Source organism: Coffea arabica, chromosome 5e (assembly GCF_036785885.1).
Source record: "Coffea arabica cultivar ET-39 chromosome 5e, Coffea Arabica ET-39 HiFi, whole genome shotgun sequence".
Classification (NCBI taxonomy): domain Eukaryota; kingdom Viridiplantae; phylum Streptophyta; class Magnoliopsida; order Gentianales; family Rubiaceae; genus Coffea; species Coffea arabica.
In genome coordinates, this window is record NC_092318.1 from 46,380,699 (window position 1) to 46,396,046 (window position 15,348).

Here is a 15,348-nt window from a genome sequence, read left to right on the forward strand (position 1 = left end):
TATTGACAACCAGCTCCTTGGGCACTAAGGTGGGTCTTAAGACCCTATTTGGACTGTAAGTGGGGGTTCAAATCCCACTTGCAACAAAAAAAATTCAAGGGTTATGCCAAAGCACTCCCTTGGATTTGTGTATCTACTAGCTCTTAACATAAAATCTCTTTAGGCTCCCCCTTCTCAATAGTTTAGAATAGATAGGTTATACACTAGAGGTTTTTTCTCCAGAAAAAAAAAATTGAAAAGTCCAGGGGGGGCAGACTGGTCCAATTGAACAATAAGTGGGCAAAATGAGATTAATTCACTTTCTGAGGGTGCATTTTTGAATTAACCTTTTTGTTATTTTTAGCCGTCTCCTCATTTCTTTCCTTTATCCTTCTTTCCCCCTTAATACAAATTCAACTCTTTTGTCCAAAATCAATCTGACATCATCATCACCATCTTCATCTTCATCTTCATCATTCTTTCCATGGTCACATTCAAATCCCACACAAAAATCCCAATGAAATTCCCGTAAGATAAACTTCAATCGCCAGAAAATTGAGGAAACAGATAAAGGAAGAAAACGAGAAACCTAAGAAAATCGTAGATAGTAATTCAAAGCAGCTGGATGCAGAATATAATACAATCTTTCTGCTTCAATTGGCTGAAATCCTCATATTCCCCGCCCACATGGGCCGCTGCTATAGGCGGCGTATTTGTCATCGTCACGCTTATTCTCTCCATTTACCTACTGTTCGAACACCTCTCCGCTTACAAACATCCGGAGGTCATTTTCTTCATTTTTTTCCCTTTAATAAATTTTGTTTATGGTTATTTTTGTTAGTTGGAGAGAGGGGTTTTGCTGAATTTAGTTTTATTTGTTTGGTGGAATTGATTTTGATAATAGGAGCAAAAGTTTTTGATCGGAGTCATATTGATGGTGCCCTGCTATGCTGTTGAATCTGTAAGTTGATTTTCTTTTCCCTGGTTTAGTTATTTAGTCTGTCAAGTTGAAATCTTTTATGATTTTTTAGGAGATTTGGGAAGTGGGTTGAGCTGAATTATGCAGTTTTACTGTTGTGATGTATTATCAGCTGCATTATGCTGTGATAGTGTCGGTTTCAGTTGGGTTTTGCTTTATGGTGTGGTTATTGTGTACAATTCAGTTGTTCTATGTTGTGGTTTCGTTCACTGACGCTGCAAAGCTTGTTTGTTATTGCTTTATTGGATGGATCTTGGTTAAAGACTCAAATTTGTTATGGAGATGTTTGGTCTGCGTGGTGGTTCTCACGTTTGCTCTGAACTATAAAGTGATACGAGTGAGATGGAGCTTTTAATTGATTTAGCCGTGTAGTGAACATGTCTATGTGCATACATCTATCTTGCTGTGTCTAAAGGTTTGTCGTGGGAGAGATCAAAATCTAAAACCTTTGTTGACTAAAGGAGATGATAAATGAAGAGAGGGATAACAATAGAGGTAAGGATCTTGAATTTCATGTGCTTTTCTGAGCATGATTTAAGTGCAAGAGATTCTACAGTGGTTATTGGGATTGTATATTACTGGTGATCAGTTATAATGGTGTCTTTTGTAGAGGACTTCAGTTGTGTGAATTGTAGAGTGAATGTAGCAGGTACATATGCTTCTCTTTGGCTTGTTTCTTTCAAATTTTCATTTCCAGCTATGATGAGATTCTGGAATCTGTATAAATGGTTAATCTTCCTAGCTATTAGTGAACCATAAGTATTGCAATAGCAGTTGCTTTACTAGTTTGTCTCTATCTACGTTGGATGATGCTAAGTTGCAATTAAAAGTCATGGCAAATAGTTACTTTTTACTTTGTGTTTATCAAGTTTGACGGGGAGCAACAAATTTTTTTTTGCCTGCACTCATGCATTTTTTGTCCTACAAAGTTTTCTGGACAAGAGTTAGTTATCTGCAACAATTTCATTAATTACTACTAACTCTGGCTTTCTCTCAGTTCTTTTACTTTCAAACAAACACAGAACAAAGTGATTTGGCTCTCCTTTTAGTGTATTTCTCTCATGTCTTTTTTTATGTTTATTGTGCTATTGATGCTATCTTTTCTAGTTAAGCGAGCTAATTTTATGTAGAGATTCATATGGGATCTGTCTGTTTCTTTTCAGGATAAACGTATTTTCATCTTGGAAGTATGAATTAATGAAATTATTTATGATCCCAGAGTTTTATCTTGACTGTTTGCTGATATATGTCCAGAAAATGATATTCACTGCTCTTACGTTTTATAGACTTTGGATATCGAATTGAAAAAGGGTAGTATTTTTTTGGCTGATCTTGTATGAGAGAGAGAGAGAGACTGCTTATTTTCCTTTACATGCATAAAAGATGGAGAGAAAGGGAGAGAGATAGAGAAGGTTTAGGTAGTGGAGATCTTGGAAGCTATAATGTGTGTGTATGACAGTGTTAAAGTGTCTGTCAGAGAGAGAGAGAGAGTGTTTGTGTGTGTCACTGGGAATGGGGAGGTATTGCTACTTAAATGAGTGAGTAGTAATTATCAATATGTAAGTTGACTTGCTATTAGTGCCAGCTCAGCTCAATATGAAGCTTGAAGAAAATCGATTCAACCAAGTGATGTGGGATCCTTGATAAGAATTGAACTAAATGAAGGAGGGACTACTCCATAAAGTCATATTTTTATTTGTATTATTTTGAAGCAGCTCTGGAGCTTTAAAGAATAAGAAAATTCCACTGTTGCTGAGCTTATTTTAAGAACCATAATGAGCTGAATTCTTTTTGAAATTTTTTTTTAGTGGAGAGGAATTTAGGCTGATCTAGGTGACTAATATGTGTGATGGGGATGGACTTTAAGAAGAAGAAGAGGAAAAGAGGAAGCAACATTCTTGATGTCATAACTCTGCCACAGGAGAGTTAACATATAGGTATTTTTGGGGCAGAGTTTGGTCCTTCAAGAAAGAGTTGGAGGCAAGGTTCTGACAGCATGTGGAGCAATTTCATTGCTAGCTGAGCATACAAAATAATTAAAACCACAAGTGCGGGTTTTTTTTTGTTGTTTTGTTTTTTTTGGGGGGGGGGGGAGGGAGAGAGAGAGAGAGAGAGAGAGACTAAAACTACTCGTTTTCCAAGGAAAACATGGTTTCCAGGATGAGGAAATATTAGCACAGGGCTGCCTTTAGAGCACTTATGCAGCTGGGTTAGGCTTGCAGAAAGGATAACAATATCCTAGCAGCATTTGGTGCATCAAAGCATTTGGACAATTAATAAATCACCCTTACCCTAGAACCTATTTTAAACAGCAAGATAAACCTACATATAAAATCTAGATAAGCTCCAGTTTGAAATTTTTGCAACCAACTTTCTTGTTTTCCTATAATACATTCCAATGTTTCCACTTTTATCTGTATCATTAAGTATTTGGGCGACTTTCTAATGAGCTGCTGACAAGCATCTGGGTCCTGTGCACCCCTATTAAGATTTCTCAGATTAACTGCTTATAACTGATTATTATGAGAGTTTTTATCTATACTTCATAAACATTTACATCATAGCATAAGATAGCGTTGAAAAGTTACTTCTTAGCTATATAAGAACGAATGTTATTGCTTAGTTAGTGTGCTTCTGAAAGAGTGTAGGTACTTATTTGCATGTGCATGTTTAAATATAATTAGGCTCATATATAGTGTTCTTTTATTCCCTGAGTATCATGAGCTTTTCATCTCCCTCAGAATGAGTGGGAGCAAATCTTAGACAGCTAGAATTTTTCTAAAAGAAAATTATTATATTTATGGCTAGTTATTCAAACTTAAGTACTTTTGGGCCTTTTTACCATTCTCAAGCCGAGGTACCTCCTCAGCTGTTTTGACTGTTTGTCATTATTTGTGCTTAAGTGCTGCTTTAGACTTCTTCTTACATCTGTTATGTGTACACCATTTACAGTTTGTGTCATTGTTGAATCCATCAATCAGTGTTGATGTTGAGATCCTTCGTGATGGCTATGAGTCCTTTGCAATGTATTGCTTTGGGAGATATCTCGTTGCCTGTTTAGGTATGAATTTGATATTTGTACTTGTGTTGGTGCTGTTATTATGCACATCATCCTACTTTAAGTTTCATCATAATAGCTATATTTTTCTTGTTATTCTTTATCTTATTTTGTTTATATCAAAATGTTTATTATCCCCTCTAATATGAATAGCTGGCATGCATAACTGTCCCCAAAAAAAGTTTAGTTTCTTTCTTTATTTATAGTAAAGGACTGATTGACAATATTAAATTAAGCAAAAATTAATCTAATCTCTGCTTTTGAAAGTGGCTTATTCCATTTTCTTAATATTTTCCGATGAAGGTGGGGAGGACAGGACTATAGAGTTCATGGAGAGGGAGGGACGTGCAAGTTCCAAAACGCCCTTACTGGATCATGGCTCAGAAAGGGGAATAATACAGCATCACTTTCCTTTTAATCTTTTGCTGAAGCCGTGGAAATTGAGTCAATGGGTTTATCAAGTTATCAAGTTTGGAATTGTCCAATATGTAAGTTTGCTTCTCAGTATTGGATCTTTGATGTTTGTTGTCATAAAACTTATGATGTTCCTTTCTTAGTGGTTTTTTTTTTTGCCCCTCTTGCAGATGCTTATAAAAGCATTTACTGCTATTCTGGCAGTAATTCTGGAAGCTTTTGGTGTTTATTGTGAGGGAGAGTTTAGATGGAACTGTGGGTAAGAAGTCAATATCTTGAACTGCATTGGTTTTGTCCTTAAGTATGACCTAACACAACATGTGATTAAAGTGATAACAAATTGCATGCTACAGCTAAATAAAATCAAACTAACCCAGGCAGAGATACACCTATGGAGATAGATTTTTGAATTAGCACACGAATGCCAACGTACTCAATGGCAAGTCTGATAGCTTCTTTTGACAAATTTGAAATGCTTAATTTCTAGTGATTTTGGTTTTGAAAAATTCTGGTTGCGTCTGAATTTGGGGTTTCATAAATTTCAGGGGGCTTAATTTGGGGTTTGAATTTTACACTTTGCCTCTGTTCTAGTTTTGGGCCTTAGGGCGCCGACAGCAGCAGGGAAGAAATTTTGGATAGAGTGAGATTTAGTTGAGTGGATAACCACATTTTCAAGTAGAAAATGATTTCCTTTACTCTTTGAGTGCTTTTGGTGTGGTTTCAGTTTCCATAAGTTCTTCAGTCATTGGATGTTAGCTTATCATAAGTGGCTAAAAGTTATTCAATTGATTTTGAGGAGATTGTTGTAGCTTCATTGAAACGTTAAAGATAATCAGTATTGGGGAAATGTAATTCACTTTTTTCAATTTTCTCCCTTAATATCCTGGTAGAACCATTCTCAAGTCTTGAAGTTGTTTCTTCTTAAAGTCATTGTGTGATTACTTATGATGGCTCTGATTTTGTTTGCCTCATAATTCTTGTAGGTATCCCTATATGGCCGTGGTTTTAAATTTCAGTCAATCGTGGGCTTTGTATTGCTTAGTGCAATTTTACAGCATCACAAAGGTTGAATTAGCACACATTAAGCCATTAGCCAAGTTTCTGACATTTAAGTCAATTGTGTTCTTGACTTGGTGGCAAGGTATCTTTATTGCCCTTTTCTATGATCTTGGCCTGCTAAGAAGCCCTATAGCTCAAGCTTTGCAGTTCCAGTCAAGTGTTCAAGATTTTATAATATGCATTGAGGTAATATTCCATCTAATTAGTTTCTTCTTATATCAATTTGCCCAACTTTATTCTCATTTTAAAGTTTGAACATAATACTCATACTCATTGACATGATTGATGAAAAGTACTTGGGTAACACATGCATGTAATTTGTTTTAAATACTTATTTGGTATTTTGGGCTTAAAGTTCTCATGATTACCATCCTTATCTTGCCGAAATTGATGGCCAGAGTTATAGATTGTTGATAGGGTAATTGCTGATACCAATTTTGTCATTGCTCACTTTTTCCATGGTCTAAAAATTTTTAGCAGGCGTAAGTATTGTGCATTGTAAAACTGGGAAAGAGGGGATGAAGTCAACTCCTAATGTAGCATAACTTCGAAATAACACTCGAAATCATAATGGATGGCTTGTTCATTTCTTGTTTTTATGTCTCTGAGGGAAGAAGAGAAGATTATTTCTGGGCTTGGGACTTTTTTTTCTTTTGGCCCCTGGTGGCTTCTTCATTGGTGGAGCATGTCATGTGTCACTCATGGAGATGATGCCAGTTGCATGAATTCCTCCTTTAAGTCATGGGGTCTACCAGATAGATACTGTTGCAATTTAGCATTTCCAAGCTAATCATTTTTGTGTTTTATCCATGTGATTGTTGATAGAAATGTACTTTATAGAATTGCAAACTGACTTGTACCTCTTGGCTATGGGAATAAGAGTTTGCAGTTCAGTGTGGTCAGCTGATGGAAATAGGCTGTGATCAAGGAGATTTTTTTCCTTTCATTCTCTCTTTCTTCCTTTAAAATGAATGATAGAAAATCTTTGGAGCTAAATAATTGACATATGTGTCAAAGACAAATGGCCTCCTAAATTCATGTCAGACAAGCTCTTGAATTCATAGGAACATTAGCCTTTTCCTTTGTCAAGTCCTCGATCATAGAATTGCTGTCCATTGGGTGTTTTGTTAGCATAATAGCAGCTATGACAAACACATGTTTAGAAGTTCCACTTTACTTTTTGGGTCACTTGGTTTCAGTTTCTTGAAATGTCTGGAACTATAATTCTGATCTGATGATTTTTTTGGATTCAGATTTAAAATGTGATTTTTCGCTTCATGTTCACCCTTACCTAGACTGTGTTGTGCATGACTACGCAATGCTGAAATTTTCAAGTAAATATGAAAGTTTAACTGGCCTTTGTATTTATCCAGCACAGATGGGCATCGCTTCTGTGGTTCATCTGTATGTGTTCCCTGCAAAGCCGTATGAGCTGATGGAAGACTATTTCCCTGGAAGTGTTTCAGTTCTTGGAGACTATATTGGTGAATATCCAGTTGATCCTGAAGAGGTTAGAGACAGTGAGCGTCCTACAAAATTGCGCCTTCCCCAACCTGAAGTTAATGTTAGGAGTGGAATGACCATCAAAGAAAGCGTTAAGGACGTTTTTGTTGGTGCTGGTGAATTTGTAAGTTTTTCTTCTCCATGGAACAGAGATAAGCTATTTTGGGTAGTTAAGGCTACCTTGGTGTTACCAAGACACTGATAAGTCATGTTCATAAGCTCTGTTTAAGGATAATCATCATCATGGTAGTAATCTCTTTCAGTAAAGCTGGGTTTAACAGAAGAATAGCCTGAAAACTCTTTATTTACTTTAGTCATCTCAGCCAGTGTCTGGCTTTTCTTGCTTTTATTAATTTGCTTCATCTACTCTTTATATATTTTTAGGTTGGGGTAGGGTAAGATATCCGTTCGTTGTGTTTCATTTTCTGGATTTCGGGTTGTCTGGAAGATTGTGGGATTTGATCACATGTTAATGGAGGATTTTCCGCTCATGGAGTTTTGTAGATTTTGAGGACCATAATGTACTTGAAAACGTTACTGCATTGAATGGAATATCAGATAACATAGAATTTCATTAGTGTTAGTATGTAGGACCCTGAATTAGTTGTTGCCTCACCAGCCCTTTGAACCTTAAGGAATTACTTTTTGTGGTCTCGTTGAACCCATTTCTCAGATGGGAGAACATGTGTATTGGTCATTGTGCTGTGGTGCGGGTGGTATAGGATGATCTATGTTAATTTTAGTAATTGGCAAGCATGCAAACTCTTATCTGTAAATGTGGATTTAAGCTTTCGAAGAAAGACTCTTTTACAAAAAGATTGTGCTACATGCTATTCTCTCATTGATGCTTGTTTAATTTTTTTTCCTGAACTTTTCTTTTTTGGTGTATGTCATTGTTTCCTTGCAGCATCTCTGCCTTTTATTTTGTTTTTTTTTTTTAGTTATTTATCACTTGTTTGGACACCTTTAACCTTATTGTCCCTTTATGCATTTGGACTAGCATCTTTCTTTGTTCATGTAAACATCTTTCATCAGTTCTAATTCTGGGATTTTAAGCTGTGATCTAGATTGTGAATGATGTGAAGTTTACTGTGACACAAGCTGTAGAGCCCATGGAGAAGGGAATTTCACATATAAATAAGAAACTGCATAAGATCTCTCAGAACATGAAGAAGCATGAAAAAGAGAGGAGGACTAAGGACGACAGCTGTATTGATCCTCCATCTCGTAGAGTAATTCGTGGAATAGATGATCCCCTCTTAAATGGTAGTATCAGTGATACTGGGAGTGTTCGGAAGAAGAAGCACCGTCGAAAATCTGGATACACCAGTGCAGAAAGCGGTGGTGAGAGTAGCAGTGATCATAGTTTTGGTGATTATCAGATCCGAGGCAGGAGGTGGGTTACCAGAGACTAGGTGCTATGAAGTAATGTTGCACATGAACAGACAATTGTGTACAGGAGATCCCTCGGCGTGATCTTTTTTTCTTCAACACGAGGACTGCTCTCTTCAAAGCATGTTTCTGCTGCAATGAAGTTCAAAGTTTTCATTTTGGAATTACGTCAATGCTTGGGTTTTACTCATATCATCCGATTGAAGTGGCATCCTGAAAGGGTTTGTGGAGACACTTTGCCGTATGCATTACATCAAACTTAATAGGCAAAAAGATTGTACCATAGAGCTCTCTCTATATTGGTCGCGAAGTTCCCAAACCGTATTAGGATGAATTTCCTCAACCAGTTTTTCGAACACTTCTCTTTAAATGTCAATCGATGTCTTCATTAGGTTGTTGTACCACAGACTCGTTTAATTATGATCAGTTGCTGAGTTTCTCATGGGCAGGGATGGATCAAGACAATCTAAAGCTGTGTGCGCAACTTTCCATCTCATGATTCTTTTCCATAGTTGCAGTTCTGACAAGAGGATTCTCCTTCACGACTTCAAATATTGCATCTTCTCAGGGCTGAGGATGAATGGTGCAGTCCAAGGATGCAGGCAAGATTTGTAATTTTTCACTTCTAGTTGGTTGTGATCGATCTGGATTTCAAAAAAGGCATAGCTTCTTTCGTTACTACTGCTAAATAAATGTCATGTGGGACGACCCTCCTTGTGTAAGATGATTTTATCACCTCTCAAAAGGGCTATCACTTTTCCTATCGAGCATGTTCTCATTTTATGTAATGTCAAATAGGTACCTAAAAGGTTATGTTTGGTGAGTCAAGTCTTTCTGTATTTTTAAACATAATAATCAAGTAGCACATCATCATGATTTTTCCTTTTTTAAGTTAACCTTGCTCGCGCAGCATTGTTAATGAGAAGAATGAGAGCTTAATTGTGTGTTCTTTGATGACAAACTATTGAACTTCCATCACTTCAACCACTAGACTCATTATAAAGTAGTGCAAAGTAAAATGGTACCAGCCTCCTCTCCCACTTCATATAATCATAAATTTTGCAGTGCACAATGCCCAAATTTATGAGCTACTTGAGGTATGGGAATGAACTACAAAGCGTTGTGTTTTATAAGGTCTAATTAAGTTGTTGTGACCTTAATACTTAGTTTCAAAACACAAAACGCTTTGCAAAAATGTGAGATATGCTAACTTTTTCTATAGATTTTATCATATTGAGTTTGATACCAAAATAATTTAGTTAGTAAAAGAATAAGTCTTACAATTAGGATATTTATTAACCAAAAATCTTATTAGTTTGTTAACAAATATTTTAGCTAAGATTTGCTAGTAGAAGAAGATTATATTTTGTTGAGATTTTTAAGATAGTTGTTAGTTAGATATTTTGTTAGTAATCATTATAAATTGTGAGTTGATGAATGAATAACATAATCTCATTTTTCAGTTTCATACAAGTCTTTTATAAATCATTTTTGCAACACTAAGGTGTTGTTTCTTAATTTATGCCTCAAAAAACCAACAAACTTCCATGGAATCCTAGGAAAGATGAAAGTCAATGGGAGGAGGAGGGATTCTAGATGGTTATTAAAATAGGAAAATGCATCTATGACCAAGATTTCTCAAAGGCTCTTTGCTCAACATATGAGAAAAGGGCAGGATAAAAGTCAAGGGACTTGGAACTTGAAGGACCTGTGTGTCACAATAATATACGACATCTATTGTTTTGGTAGATAAATTTAGGATTAGATTGAAGAACCGTGGAATGTCCAACTATAAGGGATCAATTAAGTTGACTATTTGGATTTCCAATTTTAAAGGGTATAGATAAGATTGATCCTCTCTCTATCTCCGGTATTAGAGTCGTTATTTTGGAAATTTAACTCTTTTTTTTTTTACGAAAATATAATTGTTATGTCTCCTTGAGATGATGAATTTATACAAGTATCATTTAAATTCAAAATATTCCTTCATTAAATTGGCATCATAATTTGAAAAAGTTATTTTTTTAAATAATAAAATTAAAAGCAAGTGTTAAATTTGAAATGGTAACTCCTTGTAAACCAAAAAAAAAAAGGTAAAACGGTGATCAAAGATGCGGTTTTGTTTAGTCAGAAACCACAAGTTGATTTTCCTGAAAATCCATTTCACAAAACAACGTCGTTTCTTCTCATCCTATAAATCTATAATTGACTTCCAAGTACAGTGCACGCTAAAAAGTACAAACTGCCAACGGTCAACGGATCCCAAGTCAAAGGGATGCCAGCCACAGCTCTGTAAATATCGTTCCCTAGTCTCCGAAGCCAGGCTAGCCAGCGGATATCTCAAGATGGAAAACATTCCTCAAGAAATCTTGATCGAGATCCTGATTAGGCTTCCAGTCAAATCTCTAATCAGATTCATCTTAGTCTCCAAAACCTGGCAATGCCTCATCACAAGTCCCAATTTCATCTTCACACACCTCAAAAAGATCCAGAATCAGCCCAACAAAAAACATTCTCTTCTGCTCTGCAGGCACTATAGTCGAAATGACCAAACAGAACATTACTCCTTGCACCCTGATAACGATGATTTTGTCCATAAATCTTCCAAAATCAGATTTCCACTCAAGTCCAAGGTGGGTTGTTATCGAATTGTAGGCTGCTGCAATGGGTTGGTTTGTCTGTGTGATGATATGTTTGGTACGTTTCGCCTGAAACCCATAATTTTATGGAACCCTTCAGTACAGAAGTCGATTGAGCTGCCCTTACCCAGTATTCAGCCCTATTGGGATCGTTCAAGAATATTTTTGCTTGGTTTTGGTTGTGATTTTCAGGGATTTGACTATAAAGTTGTGAGGATTGTGTATGATCGACTTTATGGCTTGTCTGTTGGGGTTGAGGTTTATTCACTTAGCACAAAAAGTTGGAAAGTTTTGGCTCATGGTCCTCAAACTTGTCCTAGGTATTATATCACCGGTTTTTGTCTCTCGCAGGTATTTGTCAACGGGGTTATGCATTGGCTTGCACATCGTAGGAAAGGAAGTTTTGGGAATTCAATAATGGGGTTTGATATGAAGGATGAAATTTTCATAGAGATCTTCTTACCGGAAGCTTTGGTGGATGAGCGTGCTGCAAATTTGTTTCTTATGAAACATGGTGGTTGTCTTGCTGTGATGAAGTACAATGGATATGAGAACATTTATAGCCTTTGGGTGATGAAGGAATATAGGAATGTGGAGTCGTGGAAGAGGCTGTATAATATTGGATTAGTGGAAGGGATGGAGAATGTGATTGGATTTAGTAACAACGGTCATCTTTTCGTGACAATGTTTGTGGATGAGATGTTTGTTAGTGATCCTGCAAGTGGAGTGCTGGTTTCATTTGACCTTGAGAGCAGAAAAATTAAGGATCTTGAAATTTTTGGGAAGCTTGGTTCGATTTATGTTGAAAATTTTGTGGAGAGCCTAGTCTTGCTTGAAGGATAAAGTGAATTGCTGATTGATGCTTCTACTTGCAAGGAAAAGAGAGGTGTGTGAAATGAAGAGTGGCTGTAAACAACAATAGTAGTGGAAAAAGTGGAGCAAATGACTGAACAGGCAAGGAAGATTTGATGAAATTATATCCGTTTTGGAGTGAGTTTTTATTGTAATTTTTGTTGGTGCTGTGTTTCTATTATCCAACTTTGGTAGTCTTTAAATGGAATGCTATTACCATGATTCTCATCATAGACTCGCTCGTTTATGTTCCGCTAGCCTGTTAATTTTAAAACGAACATAATGCTATAAGCTGTATTTATAATTATAACTTGGTGTTACTTCTCTGTTGTTTGGTGGTGATTCGTTGTTTTGTTGCTGCTAGTGCTCTAACCCTTTGAAATGATCTTTTGCTGTGTGCAACCTGCCCATTCGATGATGAAGGCCGCTAGTCATCTTCATCTTCTTTTGTTGTTGTGTGAGGTTCAATAACAGAGGGATACCAAATTATTCTTGATCCATGTCAAGATAGCTTTCTAAAGAACTATGTGCCTGCCGTTCAGACTGGAACTTCACTTTTAGCTTACGGACTTGCCAGCCCTAGACCATGCCATTCCAAATAGAGAACTTTTGTTATTATCCATCTTTCTCCAATTGAATTCCTTTTCTTTCTATTTATTTTGCCAGGTGAAAACATAAAGCAAATAATTACAGGGAAAATTTATATAAAGGGCGAGATTTTGAGCCGGGGCATATGTAGCTTTTTCCGTCACTAAATTTTTCAAGAAACTCTACCAATGCTCCACTCTTTCTTGGGGGTCTTTCTAATTCTGAGCAGCTGCCCCATCTCTCAAACCTGAAAAATGGAATTGGAAACTACCTAGGACAGCATTCCCGAAGTAATATTGACTGAAATCTTTATGAATGAAACAATCCCAGTCAAATCCCTAGTCAGATTCTCCTAGTCTCCAAATACTCACAAGTCCTAGTTTTATCTCGAGGCACCTCATTAGAAACCAAGGAATAATGTAGGGTCCTTCTCAGAAGGGTAGAAATAATGCCTAATTCTCAAAACAGGAGTCAAGCATTCATATTATCTCTTGGCAAACCCAAAAAAAAAAAAAAAAAAAAAGGTACAGACGCAAATCTATTGCCCATTAATCTCAGATATTACTGGGTTCTGGATCCTCATGCTACACTTGATAGCAAGAGTGGAATGCAGAACCTGCTGCAGTGGGTCATGATCAAGCATAGACTAACTGGAATTAGGTGCAAAAGGGACACTCTGCTGTGTTCAATAAGAGGCCAAGATATCTAGGAGTTTGGTCAACAGACAAGTTACTGCCATTGGGACTGATAAAACTTCAAAATTAGAGGAACAAAAGCTGGACGTATATAATCCAGTTTTCACTCTGAAACAAACAAATTTAGTAAAAGGAATGTGGTTATTTTGGGACCATGGGTAACATAAGGTCAGATCCTCTGGAAGCAATCCAACAAAGGCACCGCTAGGAAATGAGCAGTGTAGCATAACTTTCTGCTTAGTGTATGTTGGAAGTTTTATAAGAACGTAAAAAATGACGAATTTAAGGAATCAGCTCATGCATTTTCCTATGATTTTTCTGCATTCTTTGTCTCACAAAAATTGTAAACTTTTATGGGGGGAACTATTTAAGTACAAAATAATTTCAATAATTACCATTAACTACTTGTTCCTCACAATTTTTGCTTGTCAAACATGCACGAAAATAATAATACGGGTTAAATGTAAAAAACCCCCCACGAACTATATATCTAATCGTAGTTCACCCCCCAAACTATAATAATAGGCATTTTACTCCCTTGAATTATATGTTTGGACAACACTACCCTTACAATCTTAAATTTTTTTCTTTTTTCTCTATTCTTTTTTTTCATTTTTTTCCTTTTATTTTCTTTTTTCCCCTTCTCTCATGGAACTAGCCAATGTTTCCCTTCAGTGCTAAAAGACTTACCTCAAAATTTTTAATATTTTTTGAACTACTTTTTTAATTCGTTTATTTGTTAAATTCATTCTTAATAATTCATCATAAACTCTTTGTTATTACAAAATATATGTAGCTTATATTGTAAAAGTGTACTAATCCAGTAATTCAACAATTTAAATACCTATAAACCAATTAGAGTTTACAATTACTCAATTATTTATAACAAAAGTAAATTATTATACATCACGTAAGAAAGAAAAATTAACAATTGTTTTTTGCAGTGAAATAAAAAGGTAAGAATAAACAACAATAGTAATTCATTTTTTATTTGTTATTAATACTATTAATAATTGATTAATCAATATCTCTATTTTGTTCTTATATATTTGAATAGTTCAACTTCTTACATGATATTGGCTTCAACATTTGAAAAAAAAAATCTTCTATATCATAGAATTCTTTAATAAAATGTTGACATGAGAAATTAAGAAAAAAATAAGTTTTGATTAATCTAGTATATTAATTTAAACAATGCTTAAAGAAAATAAAGAAGAAGAATAAAAAAAAAAAGATAAGGAATAAAGAAAAATAACAATGCTTAAGATAAAATGGGTAGATTTGTCCAACTACATCATGAAAGGGGCAAAGCGCCTATAAAGTTAATTTGGAAGGTAAATTGCAATGAGGTATATAGTTCATGGGGTTTTTTTGCATTTAACCCGAATAATAATAATAATAATTTCATTTTTCTATTATCTCATTTTCTTTGTCATGTATACTTTTCATATTGCTTTCCCTCTATTCAACTAGGCCTTGGAAAAAAATTTGTAATCGTAATGATAAATATAGCTCTTAACATCATTCCAACAACATTTTTGGTTTTGCTCTAATAATTGTTGAAATCATTCCTTGAGAGATCATCATAACGGAAATTATCAATTATTATATATTAGTCTAATCCAATCTCAACCAAGTTATATTCAATTTCAAACATTTTAATTTTCATTCAAATTTTAACCTTATATACTCTACTCAATTCTACTAGAACAAAGATTTATGGGTAAAATACACAGAACACCCTTATGGTTTCGCGAAAAGATACCTTACCCTCTTATCGTTTAGAAACCTCTACATAAATATCTTAAACTTCATAACTAAAGTGAAAATTGAATTCTTAACCGGTTGAGTTACCGGCTGCAGGTCGAATACCCAAAATATCCTCATTTATAATAGAGAGGGAGAGAGAATGAAGAACAGACTCTCTCTCGTTCATCCTGTGTAAGAAAAAAACCTTAAAATAGGGGATTTGTATACTAAATTGTTGCTGAAATATCGTGAATCTGAGTTGAAAACGGCGTGGCTGCATTCGATCGCGGAGAAGGGAAGGTCAGATTGGTGGTTGTATCTGATCGTGAAGCTTGCTCGACATTTCTAGGTAAGAATCATAACTTATTATTCAATATTCAGTCCATTTGATGTGTAGGATTTGTATTCTTTTTTCAATTTGTTTATTCCTTTTCCACTATA

The 15,348-nt window shown here is 35.5% G+C and overlaps 2 protein-coding genes across 4 annotated transcripts; both read left to right on the forward strand.

The window, feature by feature from the left end:
- The first annotated feature begins 361 nt into the window (after positions 1-361).
- Positions 362-9,275, forward strand: LOC113687555 (protein LAZ1). Of its 3 annotated transcripts, XM_072048791.1 has the most exons (9): positions 902-940; positions 1,222-1,453; positions 1,569-1,607; positions 3,911-4,019; positions 4,320-4,504; positions 4,601-4,689; positions 5,414-5,675; positions 6,868-7,116; positions 8,060-9,147. In XM_072048791.1, exons 4-9 carry the CDS (start codon positions 3,983-3,985, stop codon positions 8,405-8,407), a joined length of 1,170 nt encoding a protein of 389 aa, XP_071904892.1. In that variant the 5' UTR covers positions 902-940; positions 1,222-1,453; positions 1,569-1,607; positions 3,911-3,982; the 3' UTR covers positions 8,408-9,147. The 3 variants fall into 3 exon arrangements, with proteins under 3 accessions (XP_071904894.1, XP_071904891.1, XP_071904892.1); XM_072048790.1 differs by lacking the exons at positions 1,222-1,453; positions 1,569-1,607 and adding an exon at positions 363-763 and having other exon boundaries at positions 884-940; positions 8,060-9,275; XM_072048793.1 differs by lacking the exons at positions 1,222-1,453; positions 1,569-1,607; positions 8,060-9,147 and adding an exon at positions 362-763 and having other exon boundaries at positions 884-940; positions 6,863-7,026.
- A 1,347-nt stretch (positions 9,276-10,622) lies between these two features.
- LOC113743538 (F-box protein At3g07870-like) lies at positions 10,623-12,195 on the forward strand. The gene has a single exon (XM_027271587.2). It carries the CDS (start codon positions 10,730-10,732, stop codon positions 11,864-11,866), a length of 1,137 nt encoding a protein of 378 aa, XP_027127388.1. The 5' UTR covers positions 10,623-10,729; the 3' UTR covers positions 11,867-12,195.
- Positions 12,196-15,348: the final 3,153 nt, after the last annotated feature.

Coding starts and splice junctions, on each gene's coding strand:
- LOC113687555 (XM_072048790.1), top strand. CDS start 605: ATGCAGAATATAATACAATCTTTCTGCTTCAATTGGCTGAAATCCTCA. Junction 764..883: donor CCGCTTACAAACATCCGGAG/GTCATTTTCTTC, acceptor TTTTGATAATAG/GAGCAAAAGTTTTTGATCGG. Junction 4,505..4,600: donor AGTTTGGAATTGTCCAATAT/GTAAGTTTGCTT, acceptor CCCCTCTTGCAG/ATGCTTATAAAAGCATTTAC.
- LOC113743538 (XM_027271587.2), top strand. CDS start 10,730: ATGGAAAACATTCCTCAAGAAATCTTGATCGAGATCCTGATTAGGCTT.